General features: G+C 40.0%; 1 protein-coding gene across 1 annotated transcript in view; it reads right to left on the bottom strand.

Moving 5' to 3' along the window:
• The window catches only part of farp2 (FERM, RhoGEF and pleckstrin domain protein 2), a gene marked incomplete at its 3' end in the record, with an annotated part of 27879 nt that extends 9133 nt beyond the window's left edge, over positions 1 to 18746 (bottom strand). Inside the window, 13 exon segments of the mRNA XM_035653051.1 lie at positions 4303 to 4573; positions 4739 to 4796; positions 4942 to 5010; positions 5132 to 5295; positions 5437 to 5532; positions 5640 to 5787; positions 7656 to 7770; positions 8463 to 8560; positions 8947 to 9025; positions 9111 to 9153; positions 10835 to 10939; positions 17664 to 17893; positions 18591 to 18746. Coding sequence (XP_035508944.1) covers positions 4303 to 4573; positions 4739 to 4796; positions 4942 to 5010; positions 5132 to 5295; positions 5437 to 5532; positions 5640 to 5787; positions 7656 to 7770; positions 8463 to 8560; positions 8947 to 9025; positions 9111 to 9153; positions 10835 to 10939; positions 17664 to 17864 — 1447 coding nt within the window.
• Between the last annotated feature and the right edge of the window lie 340 nt (positions 18747 to 19086).

Raw genomic sequence — 19086 nt, forward strand, 5'->3', positions numbered from 1 at the left:
TTCTCACAATATCTCAACACTCTCTCCTCTGAGCAACGTGTGAATTTCATCAGTAAGCGGCTTTCTGTCATTATGGAACTGGGTTCCCCTGTTTAGACAATTCCTGCCTTTCTGTGTGTTCTTTCAGGTCTGAATTTTGTTTCTGACTTTCTGTCTATCATCCACCTCCCTTGAGTCATGCTGAGGAAATATTTATGAATTATGGTCTGTTGGCTGGTCTCAGTCTAATAACTTCCACTCAATACTCTAGAAATATCCTGTCTATCTTCCTCTTGCTCTCTCTTTCTTTCTTCTCTCTCTCACACACACACACAAGACTACTGCAAGATTGTGGTCAGAAGACAGATGTAAATTGCATGCACAAACTTTCATTTTAGCCGCTAGAAGAATATGCAACACCACTTTCTGTTTCTGTTAAAGCAGTTGAAAGAATTACATCACCATTGAGTCTTTGATTTCAGTCTGCATCTCAAAAAGAATTTTAAGTCTGACATTCATGGTACCCAAAAGTGATTACTTTATTCTTGAGAGTAAAACATACAAACATTAAGTACATGTTGTTTATAATAAGTCAATATACATGTTCAGGATTAAGTGATGATTACTTGATGCTTAAGTGCAGTTAGCTTAGCTGGTTATAATTGTCAGCCCGTCAGTAATTAAATCTTTAGTTGAGATGTGGGAGAAATCACATGGCAGAAAAAGAATCAAGGCAAAAATAATTTAAAAAAAAAGCCATCAAGACAAACCCTTCATCATAAAAAACAACTCTACACGGTCTGCTAGGTAACTGATGGCGTCTGAAACAAAATAATGTTCCACACTCTCCAAGGTGACACAGAAACAACTGTTCACACTTGTGAATGTGAAGAGATTGCAAAAACACTTCTGAAAATATGTTTCTCTGTTTGTTGTTTTTCTGTGCTCTCAAAATGAAAAATAAAAATGGCTACTTGCCATCCTTCAAAATGACAATGAGAACTGCTGAGTTTTCAACTATTGTTTTACTAAAGACGAAAACCCTTGATTTAGATTGCCCCTTTTTCCACATAGATGTTTACCAGAAACATCCCACTGCAACTGAAAAGTTAACAGGAACTTACACCTGAGATACGCATGAAAGCATGTTGCTTGGAAAGAGCGAAAGTAAGTGCTTTAAGGCACTGCGGTGCAAGACAAAAAGAAGGCTCTGTAACATGTACAGAAAAGGCAAACTTTGCAAAAGCCAAGTGAAGGCTGCCTTCAGGCAGAGTAAAGTGAGCTCAAATAAAAGGAAATTAAAAATCAGGCTCTACAAGTCAAGACTGTTTTAAGGAAATGACATCAGTGAGTTAATAAAGTAGTACTGATTAGTTTGATATCAACACAGTATTAGCTTTTCGTGTTCTACGGCACAAGAATATTCAATTTAAGAGACTTGACAAGACATATCTCAAGGCCTGGAGATTGGATTAAAAAAAACAATAAAAAAAGCTTTGTGCATGCTAGCATATTAGCGACTGACCACATGATAGCAAACTATCGTTCCTATACCAATACTTAAAAAAATCCAGCTAATTTAAAAGAGAAATTCAAAGCTAATGTGCAAAAGACCCCTTTTTCCTTCCGATAAACAGAATACCATCTTGTTGGTAACCTGACGATAGCCAATACCACAACCCCAAAACAGGAGAGAGACACATCAACCGCTAACTGGTCAGATGTTTCAAAATATGCTTTACCTCCTATGTACAAAAGGGTTTCCTGGAAGTTACAAACATTAATGGTTTCTAATGTTGAAAAGCGCTACATCTAAATGCTCTGTGTTCTAAAGGAAGTACTACTGTGTCGAACGCTATTATACATGGTTTGCCAACTGTAGCAAGGTTGCTACAGAAGCACAAAGCCTTACATACATGTAAGAGAATACATTCATTTTGCAGAAAGTGGTGTTAACAGTGTACTTAAAGGCTCATTAGTACACTGCTTACATTCTTCAACTGAGCTCAACATAAAGCAAAAATGTCTATGTCTAAAAATGTTTGTGTCTATTATGGTGAAATATATTTTATCCTTCAGTCATCATAAACTACTACATGCTGTGGTCTAGTCTGGTGTGAAGAATGCAGACTACTGCTTCAGCCAGCAGATGTCAGTGAGGCACAGAAGTGGAAATAGAAAAGTGGCTTTATGGCATGTGTTGTTTTTTTAAATACAGGAGGCCTGTGAGGATCACTGAACCTGGACGACTGTCGGTTTTATTTTTACCCTGAGATTGGAGACATTAGATTAGAGAACCATTACTGTTTACCATCTACTGGAAAACGCTACACTGCACAATATGTACCATCTAATAAATGAGAATTAATAGCCAGATGATGATTATTACTAATAATAACAATAGTAGTAATGTATTTGTTAAGTACTTTGTAAATTAAGAAATCACATTTTTAAGCGTACTTGTTGGTCAAGTTATAGTTACAATATAGGTAGAAATCATCATAAAAAAACTCTACATTACTTACAATTTTCCTTTAATCCGTTTCATTAAATTGAAACTATTAAGGCAATCAAATTGGAAGGTCGATGCAGAACATTATTTTTCTGACATCCTGAGTTAAATAATGTATTATATCATGTATTAAGCAAAAGGTAGGCGAAACAAGACATTCCTATGCTAATGTGTACATTATTTTTAAGGACGTGAAACATGTATTAAAAAGATATAAAGCTTCCAAAGTAAAAGCACAAAATGTTTTGCATTTTCTGGAATGCATGAGGGATTAACCCAAAATGCATTATCAACATTTGCTGTAAATAGGCTGAACATTGTAGATAAGACAACTGAAAAAGACAAAGACTATGTCATTCAAGAATCTCATGAAAGGCCCAAACTTGATAAGCCAAGCTTCATGAGAAGACAGAAGTGATTTAAAAAAAAAAAAAGCACCACAATGTGACCATGGCAGGGGTACACCAGGTCAAATCACTGACACATAGTAAAACAACAGTGCTGCTGCATTAAACCAACATATGGAACAGCAGATGCTTTCCTCTACTACTCGGTAGAGAGAGTTAAATATAAAAGCATGTGACAGCTAACAACTGTACACTACAAAGATGTGCATCAAGGCAGATGGGAGTACAGGTCCATGTACAAACATAAAGACAGCTGAACAACAGCAGTAAATTAATCAGCTTTACGCACAATGCAACCGTCTTTGTTATTAATTGTCTAATGATAAAAGTACTGTGAATACCAAGAGTGTGCTTGAGAGTGAGGTTAAATTGTATTATTAAAGAGTGAACTGTGCTGTTGCTACTTATTATCATTATTAATCACAATGTCACAAAAGTCACTATAATTTGGACAGCGGCCTCAAGTGCTATACGGATATGTGATTTACATTTTAATATGAGGGGACCCAGAGGGGTCTGCAAGTGCCAGGGCCTGCAGGTTGTGGCACTGAAGGAGGAAACCCTCTATTCCACTGCTCCCTGTCAGAGGATTACTGTAAAAGAGATTCTGCTCAGGGGGAAGGACGCTGTCAGAGCCCCAGTCGGAGTCTGAATCCGAGCTGCTGTTCCCAGAGCCCTCAGTGGCTGTGGGTGGGTAGCTGAGCTGCTCAAGCTGCTCTACCAGGTCACTGAACTGCACAGCAGAGCTGCTCTCAGAACGCACAGAGTACGCTGGGAAGTTGACCATAGAGCTGGCCTCTGACTGGATGTCAGAGCCTGGCAGGCGAAGCGAGGAGGAGTCATTGCCTCCATAACCCACTGACATGGACTCACCTGCAGAGCTGAGCCCCAGGTTGTCCAGGGAGCTGCACTCAGAGCGGTTGTTGACCAAGGAGCTGGTCTCAGAATGACCAACAATGCTATCAGGGAAGGGATTATTATTCCCATTCAGGTCTTCAATGCCAACACTAAAGATCTGGTTTTTGCTAAGTTCAGAATCCTCAACATAATCAAACTGATCTACTTTATCATCAAGCCCAAAAGTGAAGGCTTCGGCTCCGCCGCCGTAAAAGGAAATTTCCGTGGGATCATCATCTATGAACTCCTCAGTGACATGCAGCGGTGAGTTGGACATTGAGAACATGGGATTCTGTTTTGTACGCAAAAGCTCCGCCTCAAAAGCCTCAGGTGTAAGAACCCCCTTTCTCTTCCCTCCACCCCCTCCCACCGAGCACCCAGTTCCCCTTCTCCCACCATGCTCATTATCCTCATTGCCATTTTTGGAGGGCTGTGATTGGGAAGTGACACTCTCTACACACATAAACAAGGGGCTGCAGTGTCCTGCTGCCTGATTGCTAGGGGCACCTTGAAAAGCGTAGTGAGATGGAGAAGCAGCCTTGACAGGTTCCTCCTTCGGAGGGCTGGGGGGTCTGGCGACTTGCAGAGGGGACTGAAGCTGCTGCTGTTGTTGCTGGTGGTGCTGCAGGGGATGCGCTGAAGACTGGCTCAGTGTGGACAAAGGCTGGGGCTGAAGTTCTGTTCTTGGGAGAATACTAGAGATGTGCGCTGGGTAGAAGGACACAGTAGCGGAGGAAGGAGAGCCTGGGGCCCTGAGACTGTCATTGAATGACAAGCACTGAAACAATGCAACACAGACAATGAAACAACAGAAGGGAGGGAAGAAAAAGAAAGTGGAAAGTAAAAAAAGGAGGAGAATTGTATTAGTTTATTCATTATAGTACAATATGTAGAAACAGTTTAATTTGTTGGACAACTGCATCAACCTTGTAGCACCACTGACCTGTTTTGGCACATCTGTGGCTAGGGAGCGAGCAGACATTCGGATTTTACTGTTCCTCCTGGACAAGAAACAATTTAATGGCAGAATTATTATCATGAATGCAGGGTGGAAACAATTCTTAGTCAATACTTAGTAAGAATTAGTAAGTCAAACAACTTGTCTTTCTGATAAACAGTGCACATGCTGTATATGGAAACACATACCTCTGGTATGGCGTTCTCTTTGCTCCATTTTCCCTGACGTACTCCACAAGCTGCTTCTGGGTCCTTCCACTGACAGAGAGAGTTTTGAATTAAAATACTGAATAATTAAACAAGAACAAGAATCCCAGAGGTATCTATAAAAAGCACTAAAGATCACACATGCATTTGTTTTTATGTAAGAACTGAGTACCTGTATCTGAAGGAAGAGCCTCTAGTGAAGAGGATAGCTTTGGATTTGGGTTGGGGTTGGTCAAACAAACGGAAAAATGAGTGGTATTCCACACAGATCTTCCAAAAGATTTTACATTGGTCTCGACTGGCCATCATAAACTCCAGTGTGTCCTGATGGGGGCCCTGGAAACAAACAAAGAGAAAGACAATGAAATCACACAGTAAACCAGTCACCTTCACAGTGGATGTTAAATCTGAGACATACAGATAAAATAACAAAAATCCAACTTTGCCATTTTCTGAATAAAGTTCATTAATACATACATGAACTTCTGGGTGGAGCTTGATCAGGAACCGTTTTCTCTTGAAGCTTAGTTTACGAATCTTGGACCAATTGAAGGTATTTATTTTTGTGTTGCCCTGGGAGAAAAAGGAATGTTAGAAAGAAAGAAATAACCTTCAGCAAACATTGTTAGGGACTGAGGGTCACAACCACAAAAGACAGCTGGTATGAGAGCAGCAGTCACCTGAAAAACCTGAAGGCCCATATGAGAAACAGCCAGATTAATTTTGGTGCCTTCCCGGTCAGCTGCTGGGTGGAAGCGGACGCCATACATCTCCAGTTTACGGGCAATCTCCAGGATTTGGAAATCTGATTCAGCTGGAGTCTGGCCCCTGGATTAGAAAATAAAACAAATGAACCCTTGTGAGTCACACCATGCCATCATCAAACATATAATACTACTATACAGACTAGAAAACTGTGATAAGCTGTCTCCAAAACAGAAACTATTTTCACTTATTCAACAAATAGAGCAACATGGTGGGGTTCCCCAAGGCTCAATCCTTGAGGCTCTTTTCTTTCACTTTTACATGGTTTCCAAAAGACCAAATTACATGAAACAATGAAATTACACATTATAGTTTTGCAGGAAACATCCAGTAAACTAAATAACTACATTACTGACATAAATTACAAAGGATAACTGAATGGAGAAAAAAGAAGAAACAAGAATACATCACATCAATCCTTAGGTCTCTACACTTGTTTCCAGTACATCAGTGAGTTTAAAATATTGTTGCACATCTATAAAATCTTAAACTCAAAATTATGCACCTTGAATTTGCATTCTGAACTCACTTCCATTTATTTTTAGCTTGTATCATCAATATTACTGAAACGTTTCATTTGATATTTTTTCTCCTACATGTATCAAATACCAAAAGTGCAGTAAAAACAATTGTGTTCCTCAAACCAATAAAGTTAATCATCACAAATTAACCAGGCCTTAGTGTGGAGCCTCGAGTCCATTCTGCAAGCTTTCTCTTTGATTTATCACATTTTTAAACAACAGTTGTATCATGGCTTCCATTTGGAGAAGTGTGTCCTAAATCTCTTATAACTTCGAGGATTTGAAAGGCATTATCTAAAACCATGTGATTACAACCAAACAGCATGTTAGGAAGACATATCCATCCAATCATCACCACATTCTAATTTTGTTCATCCGTTAAGCGGTGAAATCTCCTTAGGGCCCTCCCCTGCCCCACTGGCCTTATGGCTAATAGACCGGCCAGAGCAGGGGATTAGGCCAGGGAACTTGCCGCTTGTGCTTCCACACTGGCAACCAAGGAAAGAGATTAGCAAAGGTCTTTAGAGCCGCCTAATACACTGGATTGAAAAGAGCCCCTATTGGCCATAGGATAGTACTGTGCTAACAAGGAGGCTGGTGGTGGGAAAAATGCAGCGAGTGGTTTTGTGAGACTCTGGACTATAGAATTGGGCAAACCCTCTCATTATAGTTGTTTAGCAAGAACACAGTTGTCTCAGTTCAGTTGACCTCATCATAGTTAACACTAAACATTTGTGTTTAAAGCCACATAAAAAGGGGGCACAAACAACATGCCACTGTTTACAAAATCTAAAAATTGTGATTCATTTGATGTCCTTTTGTGGGATATGAATTTGAGATGGTCTAAAAGGTTGGAAGCAGCAACGTGCAGTTAAGACTAAGTGGTTAGTTCAATGTTTAGTGGCACTGACTTCTAGTACACTCCAAACTTTCAGAACGCATGAATCTGCATGTGGAAACAATGTACTCATTCAAAGTGGGCATTATGTTAACAATCTTCCAGGGAAGTGAACCTGCATATTATTTTTCACTTCTTACAACGGCTAGTGTTACCTAATGACATACTGTAGTTGCACAATGATACTGTTCTGGTGTCCTGTGGTGATGCTGTTCATTTGTTACTTCCACTGCATTCTCAGAGCAGGGAATAATCAATTTAACCCACAATGTTATGGCCCTGCTTGGGAGTGAGGTCAAACTGTAACAGTCAATAAGCTCAACCGAGCTGTGTTCACACATCACAGTAAACTGGCTTAAAACTGGCTTAACATGTGGTCAGGAGTAGAAAGTAATAAACCACATTTACTCTTTTTAATCTGAAGAAGTTGTCATGTGTATACCTGTACTAAAAAAACAACAAAAATTGAATTAGTATGTGTGTAATTAGACCGATCAGAGGGAGCAACTTACAGGTGTCTGCGATGGAGCTCCATGATCTTCTCTTGCACCTTCTCTTGGTAAGGCAACAGTTTGTTCACCCTCAGAAAGTCTCTGTCTGCTACATCATCATAGTCACCAATCTCCGCTGTGGCGTAAGGAAGAGCAAAACATCAGTTTTTCCTCATACACAGAGTTAAACATCTGTTGAGCGAGGTGACTTTTTAGAACAGACTTTACTTTGGGTGTGTGCACATTGGTTTTGGATCAATACCAAGGATGAAACCATTTCTTTAATTATAAAGTTCTATGTGGTGAGAATGGTGTGCCTAATTCTTATGGATATATTATTCTCTTACAAGACTCAAGACTTTTGAATAAACCTGATGTTAGTTATTCACTAATTCTTCAAATACAACCACAGAATACAGCAGGTGTGCTGTGTTGTTGTATTTGTACGATGTGTGCATGAGTTCTGCAATAAATCCTCCTTTCAAGGAGGTTATTTTGTTTGCTTTTTGTTGAAGCTGCGAGAATTGTTGATTCAACTGCACAATCATTCTAAAGGCTGAAGTTTGTGATGCTGTTGAATTACACCACAATATACTATTTTATTTTTTTGTCCACCCCTTATATGAATGAAGATAGGGAAAATAACTAAAATGCTGAACGCAATACACAGAAAACTAACTGCCATTTTTACTATGTGAATCCTTGTTTGTGTGTGTTAGCACGAATGTGTGTGCACGCTGAATCAAAGCTGCCTGATGCAAGCCACTTCAATGTTACATTTTTTCTATCAAACTAAATATTGTTGCAAAACTACCAACTTAAACATACACTGGACAAGGTGAGAGGCCAGCAGGGCACCAGTATTTTCTGTGCAGATCAACCTTCCCTCCATCATATCTCTTTTCATCTGCAGCGAGAATAAGTACCTATAAAAAAACAAAAACACAGGTTCAGTGTCCATCTGTTTATGTTCATGAAAAGTAAATAAACACAAACATGGATGAGTATTTTAAACAAAGTTAAAGGTCATGTAACGGCCCCTCACAAAATAACTCAAGTCTTAAATGTGCATATTTATGAAGCGCAAGATTTAATAAATCCTCCATTGAAATTGTGCCGTTTTTTACTGTTGTTTTTTAATTTCTTGAATTTATTGTTCATAAACATTTTTGGGAAGACAAATATTATAATGCCCCTAAAAACCATAATCATTCTTTCTTCTGAAAAGGGGAAAAAAAGTCTGTGTTTCTAAAGCCCTTCCATTCAGGCATGATATAAAAGTAATATCCAGTAGGAAATTACAGTCACTGACCTCGTGTACTCCTCCTGCAGCTGACCGGGGTCTGGAGGAAAGAATTTCACCGACAGCCTAAATAGCGTATTTGCTGGTCCTGAAAAACATGAAACGGATCATCAGAGCACAAACACACATTTTCATTAGTTTCCAATATCGAGCTAATATTTGAGTTCACTTACTCCTAACTTGTTTCGCAACGGGTTTTGTGGCTTCCAGCCAAACCTGAAGAGAAAGAAATAGCATTATCTTCACAATAGTATGAGAACTTTTTTTGAGACAGCTCTACCTTAAATGACTTATTATATAGTGGTTGTACATTGTGTTAGCGTCTAGATGATAGTAGAGTGATGTAGCAGTGTTGTGGGCAAACTGGCTTCCCTGCCTCACTGCAGGAGCCTGCTTGCCCTATTACATCTGGGCCTGATTGAGGGAGGAATGTGCCGGATCCAGACCGATATATTGAGAAATTGGTATCAGCTGATATTTGCCTGAATCCTTCTCTCACTTTGTAGTTACATATGCACATATGCATGTGTTAGGGCATCCATGTGTCACTGCAATTTCCCAGCTTGGAATCAATAAAGTATATTTATCTATTTATCTATCTAAATCAATTCAGAAAAAGTATAGATACTAGGGATGAATAAAGAATTTTATTTCAGCCAGTACTCGATAATTACCTGCTTCTTATGGCTGGTACCGAATTTTACACTTATGTATTTTAAGAAGAAGTTTGTGACCTGTAGTTTATGCACACCTGAAGGTAGAAAGGCTAAGATGTAGTGAGCAAAGATGGGTGATTTAATACTCCATGGCTATGACCTAACCAAATCCAAAACAGTTCTGACTCTTTAAATGAGAAAAAAAAGATTTGGGTTTTGGACTGTCAGACAAAAAAACAAAACAACAACACATTGGGCTCAACTACATTTTGGCTTTTTTTCATTTTTTTCTGACATTTTCTAAATGAAATGATTAATTAATTGATGATTAACATAATCACTATTTGCAGCTCTACAATCAATATTTGTTGATATATAATTGTTGATCAATGTAAAACAACAAAAACAAATGTGAACAGAAAAAAGAAAATCCATCATATGTATCATATCATACATCTTTTATAGCTAATATTAACTCTACCTGCTACTGCTAATGGTTATAAAATACAACAAAAAGCTTAAAACTGCAACAATGCCTCTATCCTTTTTTTGAATAACTCTTTTTATACACAGCAATAGGAGCATTAAAGACAAACAGGGCCGCCAAAGTTGAAATTATCTGACCTTTGATTTAGATTGTCATTTACCTTCTTGATAAGAAGCTTTTAGTTATTTATAGTAGCAGGCCTGGCCTTTAAACATAATGGTCGACTCTTGTCACGCGAAAGCTTCTTTAAAAACAATATTGCATATCAACAAGTACTTATATAAGTAGTACGTGTTTTCACTACTGTTACAGTTATGAGCTAAAAAGCCTGTGGCTCCATTCTCTTTGAAGAAGAAAATATACAGTACGTTTTATATCTCTTCTGTTGCTTTTCAAAGAACTTGCAGGTGGTCTTGAATTCCACTTATACTTCAAGAAGAATAAAACAATGGAAAGTCTGACATTTGCATATGGGCACTTGTGCCAGACAAGTTCTCAAATCTCCTGGATTATATACTGCTCTAGTCCAAGAAAAACAATACTACATCACTGCCTGTAGAAAACTAAAGAGGAGCAACTGATATGACTGAAGAGTTCATCTTGTGGCCTGAGACACATCATGTTGTCATCAAGCTGTGACCTTTGAAACACTGGCTGCATCTGCTGATGAGTATTGACCGATATGTATAATGACTTTGCATGTCAGTTCCTGGATATCCAATGTGTCAGTTTCAACAGGAAACAAAAGACGTACCCAGTTCAACTGCATGTTCTGAAACTCGAGGCCAAAGTAATCACTCTCTATGAGGTTGCCTCTCAGGAAAACCTCAGAGAGGAGGCTCTGTCCAAAAGCTTTTGGCTGAAAGAAAAAACAACAGAGAAAAAGGAATCATTATTTTCATCACTATGTCCACACAGGGATCTACTGAGGATATACTGTACGTATTGTACAATTTTATTGGAAAGAGAAATGACATTGTTTTGAGTCAAACAATTTTGAAGAACAAAATAACTGATCAACAACAGTTAACAGGTTAACAGACATCACTATCAAAAACTAATTTTTTGCTGAGTTGAAGAAGGCCATGCTTGTGTTCAATGTGCTGTCTGTCTGTGTGGTGCAGAAAATATTTGGCATCTGTAAATTATCAACTTCATTGGGTGTTTTATGGCTACGTATGTTCCATCTGTCAATTCAAAGTTTCCTCCACTTGGATGAGCAAGCAAACTTCAAAAATGCATCCTACTGTACATTTATCGTTATCTGGGCCTGGACAGAGTGCAGCAAAATCACGGGCAGGAAATCGGCCGAAGTTTACCTTCTCAACGCTCTGGGGTTTGTTTTCACTAAACGAAGAACTAATTACTATGTACTAAGAACACACTGCACTTGAGGTTTGGAATCCTAGCCTGAGACTTTTTGAGAAAATTATAGCCTGAAACATCTGGTTGTAATGTAAAATAGTATTTTTAAAAGCCTTATAAAAAGAACTGCTTTGCATTGGCTAAAGTAAAGCATTACAACTCAAAGAGTGCCAGGAGATTTACTGTAGTTAGTCTTTTCATTACTTTGATACAATCATATGTTCTGCATTCACAAAATCTATAAATTGCAGGTGAAACCTACTGACAAAACATCCATTAATTTAGGAATGTGTTATAAAATGCATTTACAGTGTCTGATTACAGATGATCTCAACCAGAGAGCAAAAAAACTGGTGTGTTAAAATACTTTGTCTGGTTTGTCTTTGTGTGCAGGCCAAACATACTAGAGACAGCATCAGTAAGTATTCAAAGTGCATCAGCGACCAAGTGTAAGAAGATTTTAGGTATTCTGTCTCAATTTGGACTATTTAAGTGAATGCCAATTCAGCAAAGAGTCAATGTAATCAAATACTGGGGTGCTTTGTTAACTATGTTATTAGAGCAAAACCAAATCTTCCCTGTGGATTAAGACAATATTTCCATACAATAATTACCTCTTTCAATTGTAATTTAGGGTAAACTGAGGTTTGAACGTCAGATTTAAAGCATATGTTACACAGGTATGATGAGCCTAGTAACTACTAGCACATGAGATTTAAAATATATCCACCTCATCTGTATCTTAGAATATTCTCTTACCGAGCTGTGAAAAATCATAATTGGGGCAACTGGTTTGTCAAGAAAACCAGAAACCGATGGCAGATTAGAATAAACTGTTAACAGATTTTTTTCCTCAGTAGTCATGAGCAAACTACTGGTGTGCTTTCAGAAGCCCCTCCTTTTTGTTACTCATTAACCCTCTGCAGGAATGTAAACTGCATTTACAGCACTCTAGTCCCAGAGGAGGACATTCAGCTTTATCTTCCACAATCGGAGAGGGAGGGATGACATTTTCACAGAGATCTAATTGCTCAACAGACAACTGGCAATACTATAAAGCCCCGTCACATCCTCCTCCGTGAATATACATAAAGTACGCAGTGTAGTGGCTGCAGACAGATATGCACTGGATCTATCTAAATTCATACAATTTTCACAAGTAGTGTTGTCACAATGCAGACTTGTGCAGATCATTTCCATTCAAATAACTTCCTCTGACTGCTGACCAAGTTGGGTTATCAGCATGTGCAATCAGTTACTGTATACACTGTGGGCACAGTCATTATACCACTGCAGGGATACCACCCTTTAAACATGCTTGGCATTTCAGCATTCAAGGGCAGTAACAAAAAGGGAGAAGAGGAAGAAATAACACCATGTGACAAAGTTAATGAGCCAAACTTGAATTTAGAGCAACAAAATGACAGAGATATAGAAAATAATAGATTTCTATTATCTGTTGAGCTCGTGAGCTCTTGACCTGGCAGAGAGATAGAGTGTGATCGAAATATTAGCTGGAATACTAGTTAATATTATCTTTTCCTGATCTCAAAGGTCACTAGAGCTGACTCAAATCAATTTCCAGTCCAATAATAAACTGACCACAATAACTGATGGATTGCATATTGATTGTAGATGTATATAAAGAATTGTATATATTGTTGTATTTTAAATAGAATCTTACTATAAATGTAATTACCTTTTTCAATGTGTGCAGCATGAAGGGACTGCTAACTTTAATTTTGTTGTTAAAGATATATATCAAACAAAAATGCCAAACATTTTCTGGAACCAGTGGATGACTTGCTGCTTTTTGGTTACTGCTGCTCAGAAAACCAATTTAAGCAATTTAAAGATGGTGCCATGGGTTTTGGGAAATTGTGATGAGGATTTTTAACATGTCTGACACTTTATAAACTAAAAGATTAAAAAGCACAAATAGTCGCTCCAAAAAAATATGGTAAAATGAACACTAGTTGTTATTTTACCATATATTCTGGTATTTTACTTTCATGGTTAGTCAGCATTCACTAACCATGTCTTCAACTGTGATTTATCCATTCTGCAGTGCAAACAGATGCGTCACAAATCAGTGGGGTGCTACCTAAAAGCCCGTCTGGCATTTCAGTTCAAGAGCATCTGGGATTTGACAGTGAGATCTGGTGCAGTATGTTCACACTCAACTTGTGGTATGGACCTCGGTCTCATCTCTGAGCTCTAACATTAACAGGTCAGTGGGTCACCCAATCAAGCTCTGAAAGCAGCAGGGATTATGACAAACAGATGTTTCTCTGGGAAACAAATCTTCCCCTGTGTGTGTGAAGAGGTGGGGGGGCATACAAATGCAAGGTTTGAAAAGCAGCCAGCTATGGAGTGACGACTGCCCTTCTCATCCACAGAGAACAAACCAAAGATTATCCAGCCTAATTCAAGTCCCAGGCTTGGGTGTACCTTGCCTGACAGGTTAGGCACGGTTCACCCAACAGCCCTCGATACTCCCCAGCCACCAAGTGAATGGCAGCGAGCTCTAGCAGAACCTCCCACTGACAGCAGGGGTGTGTTGGGGCTTGTATCTGGCACAGTGGGATGTTTATTGTTTAGGCCATGCAACCAGGAGATTTCCTGCTGACATACATTTTAAAGCTCTGCACACCAGTGGCCACTTTCACAAGTCTGTGACGAGACATTTCAAAGATCACAGGGTTCTTTGATGCCTTTCTTAACTTAAGGGCAACTTTCATTTGAAATAATTAGTGCTGATTTCTTTTCACTCTCTGGCTTGAGGACATGTATGTGGGACAGTTGGCCAGTGTGTTTGTTGGCAGATAAACACAACATAGTGGTAATCGGGATCAGGTGTTTTAGTGTGCCTTCTGCTCAGGTCACCTGTGTAACCCAGATACTATCTGAACTAAGCCCTGCAATACACAGAAAAATAACTTGAGCTAGGTGGAACCTCCTTGAGTGGCAGCCAATTACCCCCGGGGACAAACAGACGCATCAGAACGACGGGAAAGATCAGTAATGCAGTAATGCAGAGAGCAGGGGACTGTTTCAGACGTTAAAGAAGTCCTTCTAGGCGCAGCCATTAGATGAGCTACTTCAGTACACAGTGGGATAGTGTGAGTGCTTTGTAGAGATGAGGGTGCTCAGCTGTAGTGGTTGTAATGAAGAGCACTCCTTTTTGAGCATGCACACGAAACACATGCCCAATTCTGCTCCATTACGCAGACAATTTTAATTTCATATTATCTCCAGCTATACTAGTCTGATGTAACTCAAAATACAGCACAATGCACACAACAACATTTGAAAAAGACGCACCAGTATCTTTCCTTTTCAGACTTTGGCGGAATACTCGTACAAACCGTAAAAAGATCAAAACAGCACTAACACATTACCACATTAAACAGTTTCATCACTCACAAATAGTTATTTCTGCCACAGGCCAGTGGTTAAAATTCCAAACTTTTCAGCAGGGCTTCACTCCTGAGTGTGTCCCCTCCCCCAACACCCCGGCTCAAACTTTGTACTGGCCATGACTGCTCCCTCTGAACTGCTCTTTTAACACCAGAGGCTGCCCCTGTGCCCCCCCCCTCCAAACCCACTTGGTTGTCAACCTTGCTATTTATGTGCTTGTTTGCTAACACTAAAGCAAAGCCTGCCCGGATTCCCTCCCACTGGTGCCCCGACTGTACTGCATTTTCACACAGCTAGGTTCCACATCCCACCCTCGGCCTTTTTGCAAGTTTTGAGGTGGAAGTTAAGGCCAGCGAAGGGGCTGGCTGTGCTGGGATAAAAGAAGCCTGTGTTTCCCTGCCCTGCCGGCCCTGCCTCCCTGTCCAGAAACCACAAGGCTGAGCTTTCTCCTGTGCTGGCTGTAGGAGGGGCCTGGGGGACAAGAGCCATGCAAGCAAATGTCTGCTGATGATGATGACCATGCGGGGTACCTGCAGCAGATGAAGGCCACAGACCAAAGCACACTCGCTCAGATGTGATTTGTCTGTTGTAGTTCCAGACTAAAGACATTATAGAACCATAAACTACATATTCTATCACACCATATGGTCCTACCGTTCTCTATTATCATGAGATGAAATCTGTAATGCATTCCAGGTTGCAAAAGGATAACACATGACAACGCAGAAGCAAATGTGTCCTCCTTTTGTAGAAAGGAGCAGAATTTCAACGAAGTGCGTTTATGCTTCCCTACGCAGCACATAGTGAGAGTAGCAGGTACTGGCAGATGATAAAGACTGTATACATGTATATGGGATTTGAGCAGCTGATCAACCAAAATGCCATGAGGGGAGGCAGTTGCTTCAAGGCCACAACCATTTCAAACATTCAACACTGCAATTTTGTATCTATTTTTGCATACTGTGTGCATGAGGAAAAACTACAATTACAATGTAGGAAAAGTTATGCTGCTTCATTTTTTCTTTTTAAGCAGCTGTGGTAACAGACATAACATTAATAATGATAGAGCACACTGGCAATTCCTTCGAAGTGAAAAATAAATAGAAGTCATGCAGTGAATGTACAGCTCTGCAGCCATTCTGTACATAGACGTTAGTACTATCCTCCCACCAGCCCGCGACTCCTCAGTATGAATGAGCACAAATATTAAGCAATGTTGGGCAGTGGGGAACAACGGAGCCTCTCAGAGGCCATCTTGTTCTCCGCAAACTGCAGTCTGCTTGACAACAGGATTGCCGTCATTCCCCTTTTGCAGCCATGTATTTCGGGTCTGCCACCTCTTATCAACACCACGTCCAGAGCTTTCTTTGAACTCTCTAGGCCAAGTTCAGTTGTCTGTCGACATGTTAAGGCTGAATATCTTCCTAAAACTAACCAAATTGTTTATTTTCTTCCAGACTGAGCAGCGCAGGGACCAACTTCCATGGAAATTAAACTTGTGTCTGTCACATTCTATTAGCTTTAGACTTTGAGACAACATATGGTGCATAAGATTACAAAATGTCTGTCTCAGCAGTGGCCCCGCACTACATCTGCCAGAACCGTTATTGTTGTGGCTACAAAAGGATTTAGGGCAGAGTAGTTACACACGTTAAATACACTAACCTATTCTAATACAATTAGTAGCCCATTAGTCCAGTTATATTACACTGCAGATTAAAACTCCTCCATCGATCAGCCACTGACTCGGTTGTTTATTCGTTGCGGAGACTCTACTTTGATCATTTTGACATTTCTCCACCCACAGAAAAGACAGGAAACTTGCTCTGATATAGTGGCTTCCTTATTGCTTCCTATTTGCCTTCTCAATGACTCCAGCAGCAACTTGGCCAGTAAACACGGGAAAGCACTGTGACAGAGGTCAAATCAACTGGCAATATTTAAATTAACTTGTAAAGTAATTACAATGGCAAGAAAAAACAAAGGCTAGCATTTTAGGAAATATAGATTCACCCATGTTAAATTGTAGCTCATTTCAAAATCTCAGTGTAATTTGCCCGCCACTGTACGCTCCTCTATTGCTTTGAAACTGATATTCCTTTGTTAAAAAAAAAAAAATCTATTTGATAAGGTCCGCTGAATTTCATTTTTATCAGCGGTAACATTATCTAGTTACTTGCAGTAGGTGCTGTGGTGGCGGCAGTGATGATGGCAGAGCGAGATTTAGAAAACAACATTTGGAAACCCTGTCCTTTCTGCCAACTCCATCACCTTTATAATTAAATAAGAAAATGTCAAATCTGGTGTTGATCATTACAAAGCAAAACCCATCAAAGCCAGTCTAGACCTAATGTAATTTGTCTATTCCAGCATCCCCAGCACTGAGGAACACACAGGTTTATCATTTTAAAATGAACTGCTTGTTTCCACTGAAATTGTAAAAGTAAACGTGTTCAAGCTTGTGTCCCTGGATGGCCATGTTATCTACCTCCTTTTTGGTCGAAGCTCAAGAACAGGAGAGTAAATTGCTACTACTTGGCTCTTGAGCAGAAATCACAGCTAAGACACTAAAAAAGTGCCCTGGTGAGTTACACTAAGTTACCCCGAATAAGAAGCCTTAAGGAGGAAGGGATTTCAGCACCAAAGCCATGTGGCAGCTGTCACAAGCCACACGCAACCAGGGTAGCCGAGGACTATAAGGTAAGACGTATCCTGCTGTGTGACAAACTGCAGACTTATCACAGTGTAAATAAAACAATGGTGTAATGAGGCTGTGCAACAGTTGAGAAGAAACTTACGTCTATATCAAAGAACTCCTGGGAGTCGTCCAGCCCCTGCACACGGATTTGAAGTCCTCGCCCATGGCTTTTGCTCCCACCGATCATGTTGCCACTGAGGCTCTGGCCCGGCTCCAAAGTGCTGATACCAGCATTGAACTGGGCTCCCAGCCTTGTGCCAGGGGTCTGCAGGACCCGGTATGAACCCTCAATATCCCCCATTACTGCTCTCAGCAGCTCCCAACTCACTCCTGCAAAAACACAGGGAAGACAGCAGAAATCAAAGTTGGGAAAATGCAAAACATGATGAAACTTTTGTGGTTAGAAGTTACAGTCTTATCATGCCTGGGATCAGTAAATATGTCATGAGGCTGTGAGTGTTGTAGGTTGACTCCAGGTGAGGACTGGTTTAACATGGTTTCTACAGGTTTCGTTACAAAAAGAAAATTAGTCTGGCTGTCTGTGAAGCTGTTCGAGGACATGTGAGGCTCATTCATAACACATGCAACACACAGTTGACATAACTGAGACCAATTGCTAATATTCACCTGAGCTATCTATGTGCCACTCAACAAGAGTGTAGGTTGAAGCGAACCAGAGAAGACGACCTAAAAGTACAAAAAGAAACGACGCCGTGCCGATTTGGCGTTTATGAGCGTACGGTGCATGTGGGCCTAATTGGGTCAACAGCACATGAATGAGACAGTTAACATTTAAAAAGCGAGGAAACCCAACAGAACGACACTCACGAACTATACAAAACTCATACTAATGTTTAAGGTGAGATTGATTTTCTTTCTTTGAAAGAGAGCTCAGTGGACACTACTTTACCGACGAGAAGCAAACCGAAGTATTAATACGCTTAAACCGAGTTTTCTCTCCAAAAACTCGTCAGTACTACCACTCACTGCAATAATATGTAAATATCACAAAGAGCTTTAAACTTACCGTTTTGCCCGTATCGAAACTAAATGCTAAAAGTTTGTTACACCGAAAAGGACACTACTCCAGTCCATGGTCGTCGTCGTCCAACGGAGTGCGCACTCAGACTAGTTAGTCATTGGCTAAAGCAGTCCCGAACCTCCTGCCATTGGTTCAAATGTGGCCGAGGATTGTAGGCTGAGGAGGAAGATTTACCTTCTTTTACTTTAAATAGCCATGATGGATGGATGGAGGATAAACTTGTCCTCCTGAAAAATGACATGTTGTGGATTTTTAACAATGCCTCGTGGAAAGTTATTTAAAAAAAGTGTGTGGTCTCGAGGCTACGTGTGTTTAATCTACAGACTCATGGTTGTCACCTCGAGGAAATAAAATTACTGTTTTATCTGATTCGTTTTATCTGATTTGACTCACAAAGCAAAACAGCCCTTTGTTTAAGTTTGGGCTAAAGTTCGACCCGTAGATAAAATGAGCTATGTGGGTTTTCTTGCCTCAAATAACA

The sequence above is a fragment of the Morone saxatilis genome, unplaced genomic scaffold, assembly GCF_004916995.1.
Source record: "Morone saxatilis isolate NCDOM2014 unplaced genomic scaffold, NCSU_SB_2.0 Contig12, whole genome shotgun sequence".
Taxonomy (NCBI): domain Eukaryota; kingdom Metazoa; phylum Chordata; class Actinopteri; family Moronidae; genus Morone; species Morone saxatilis.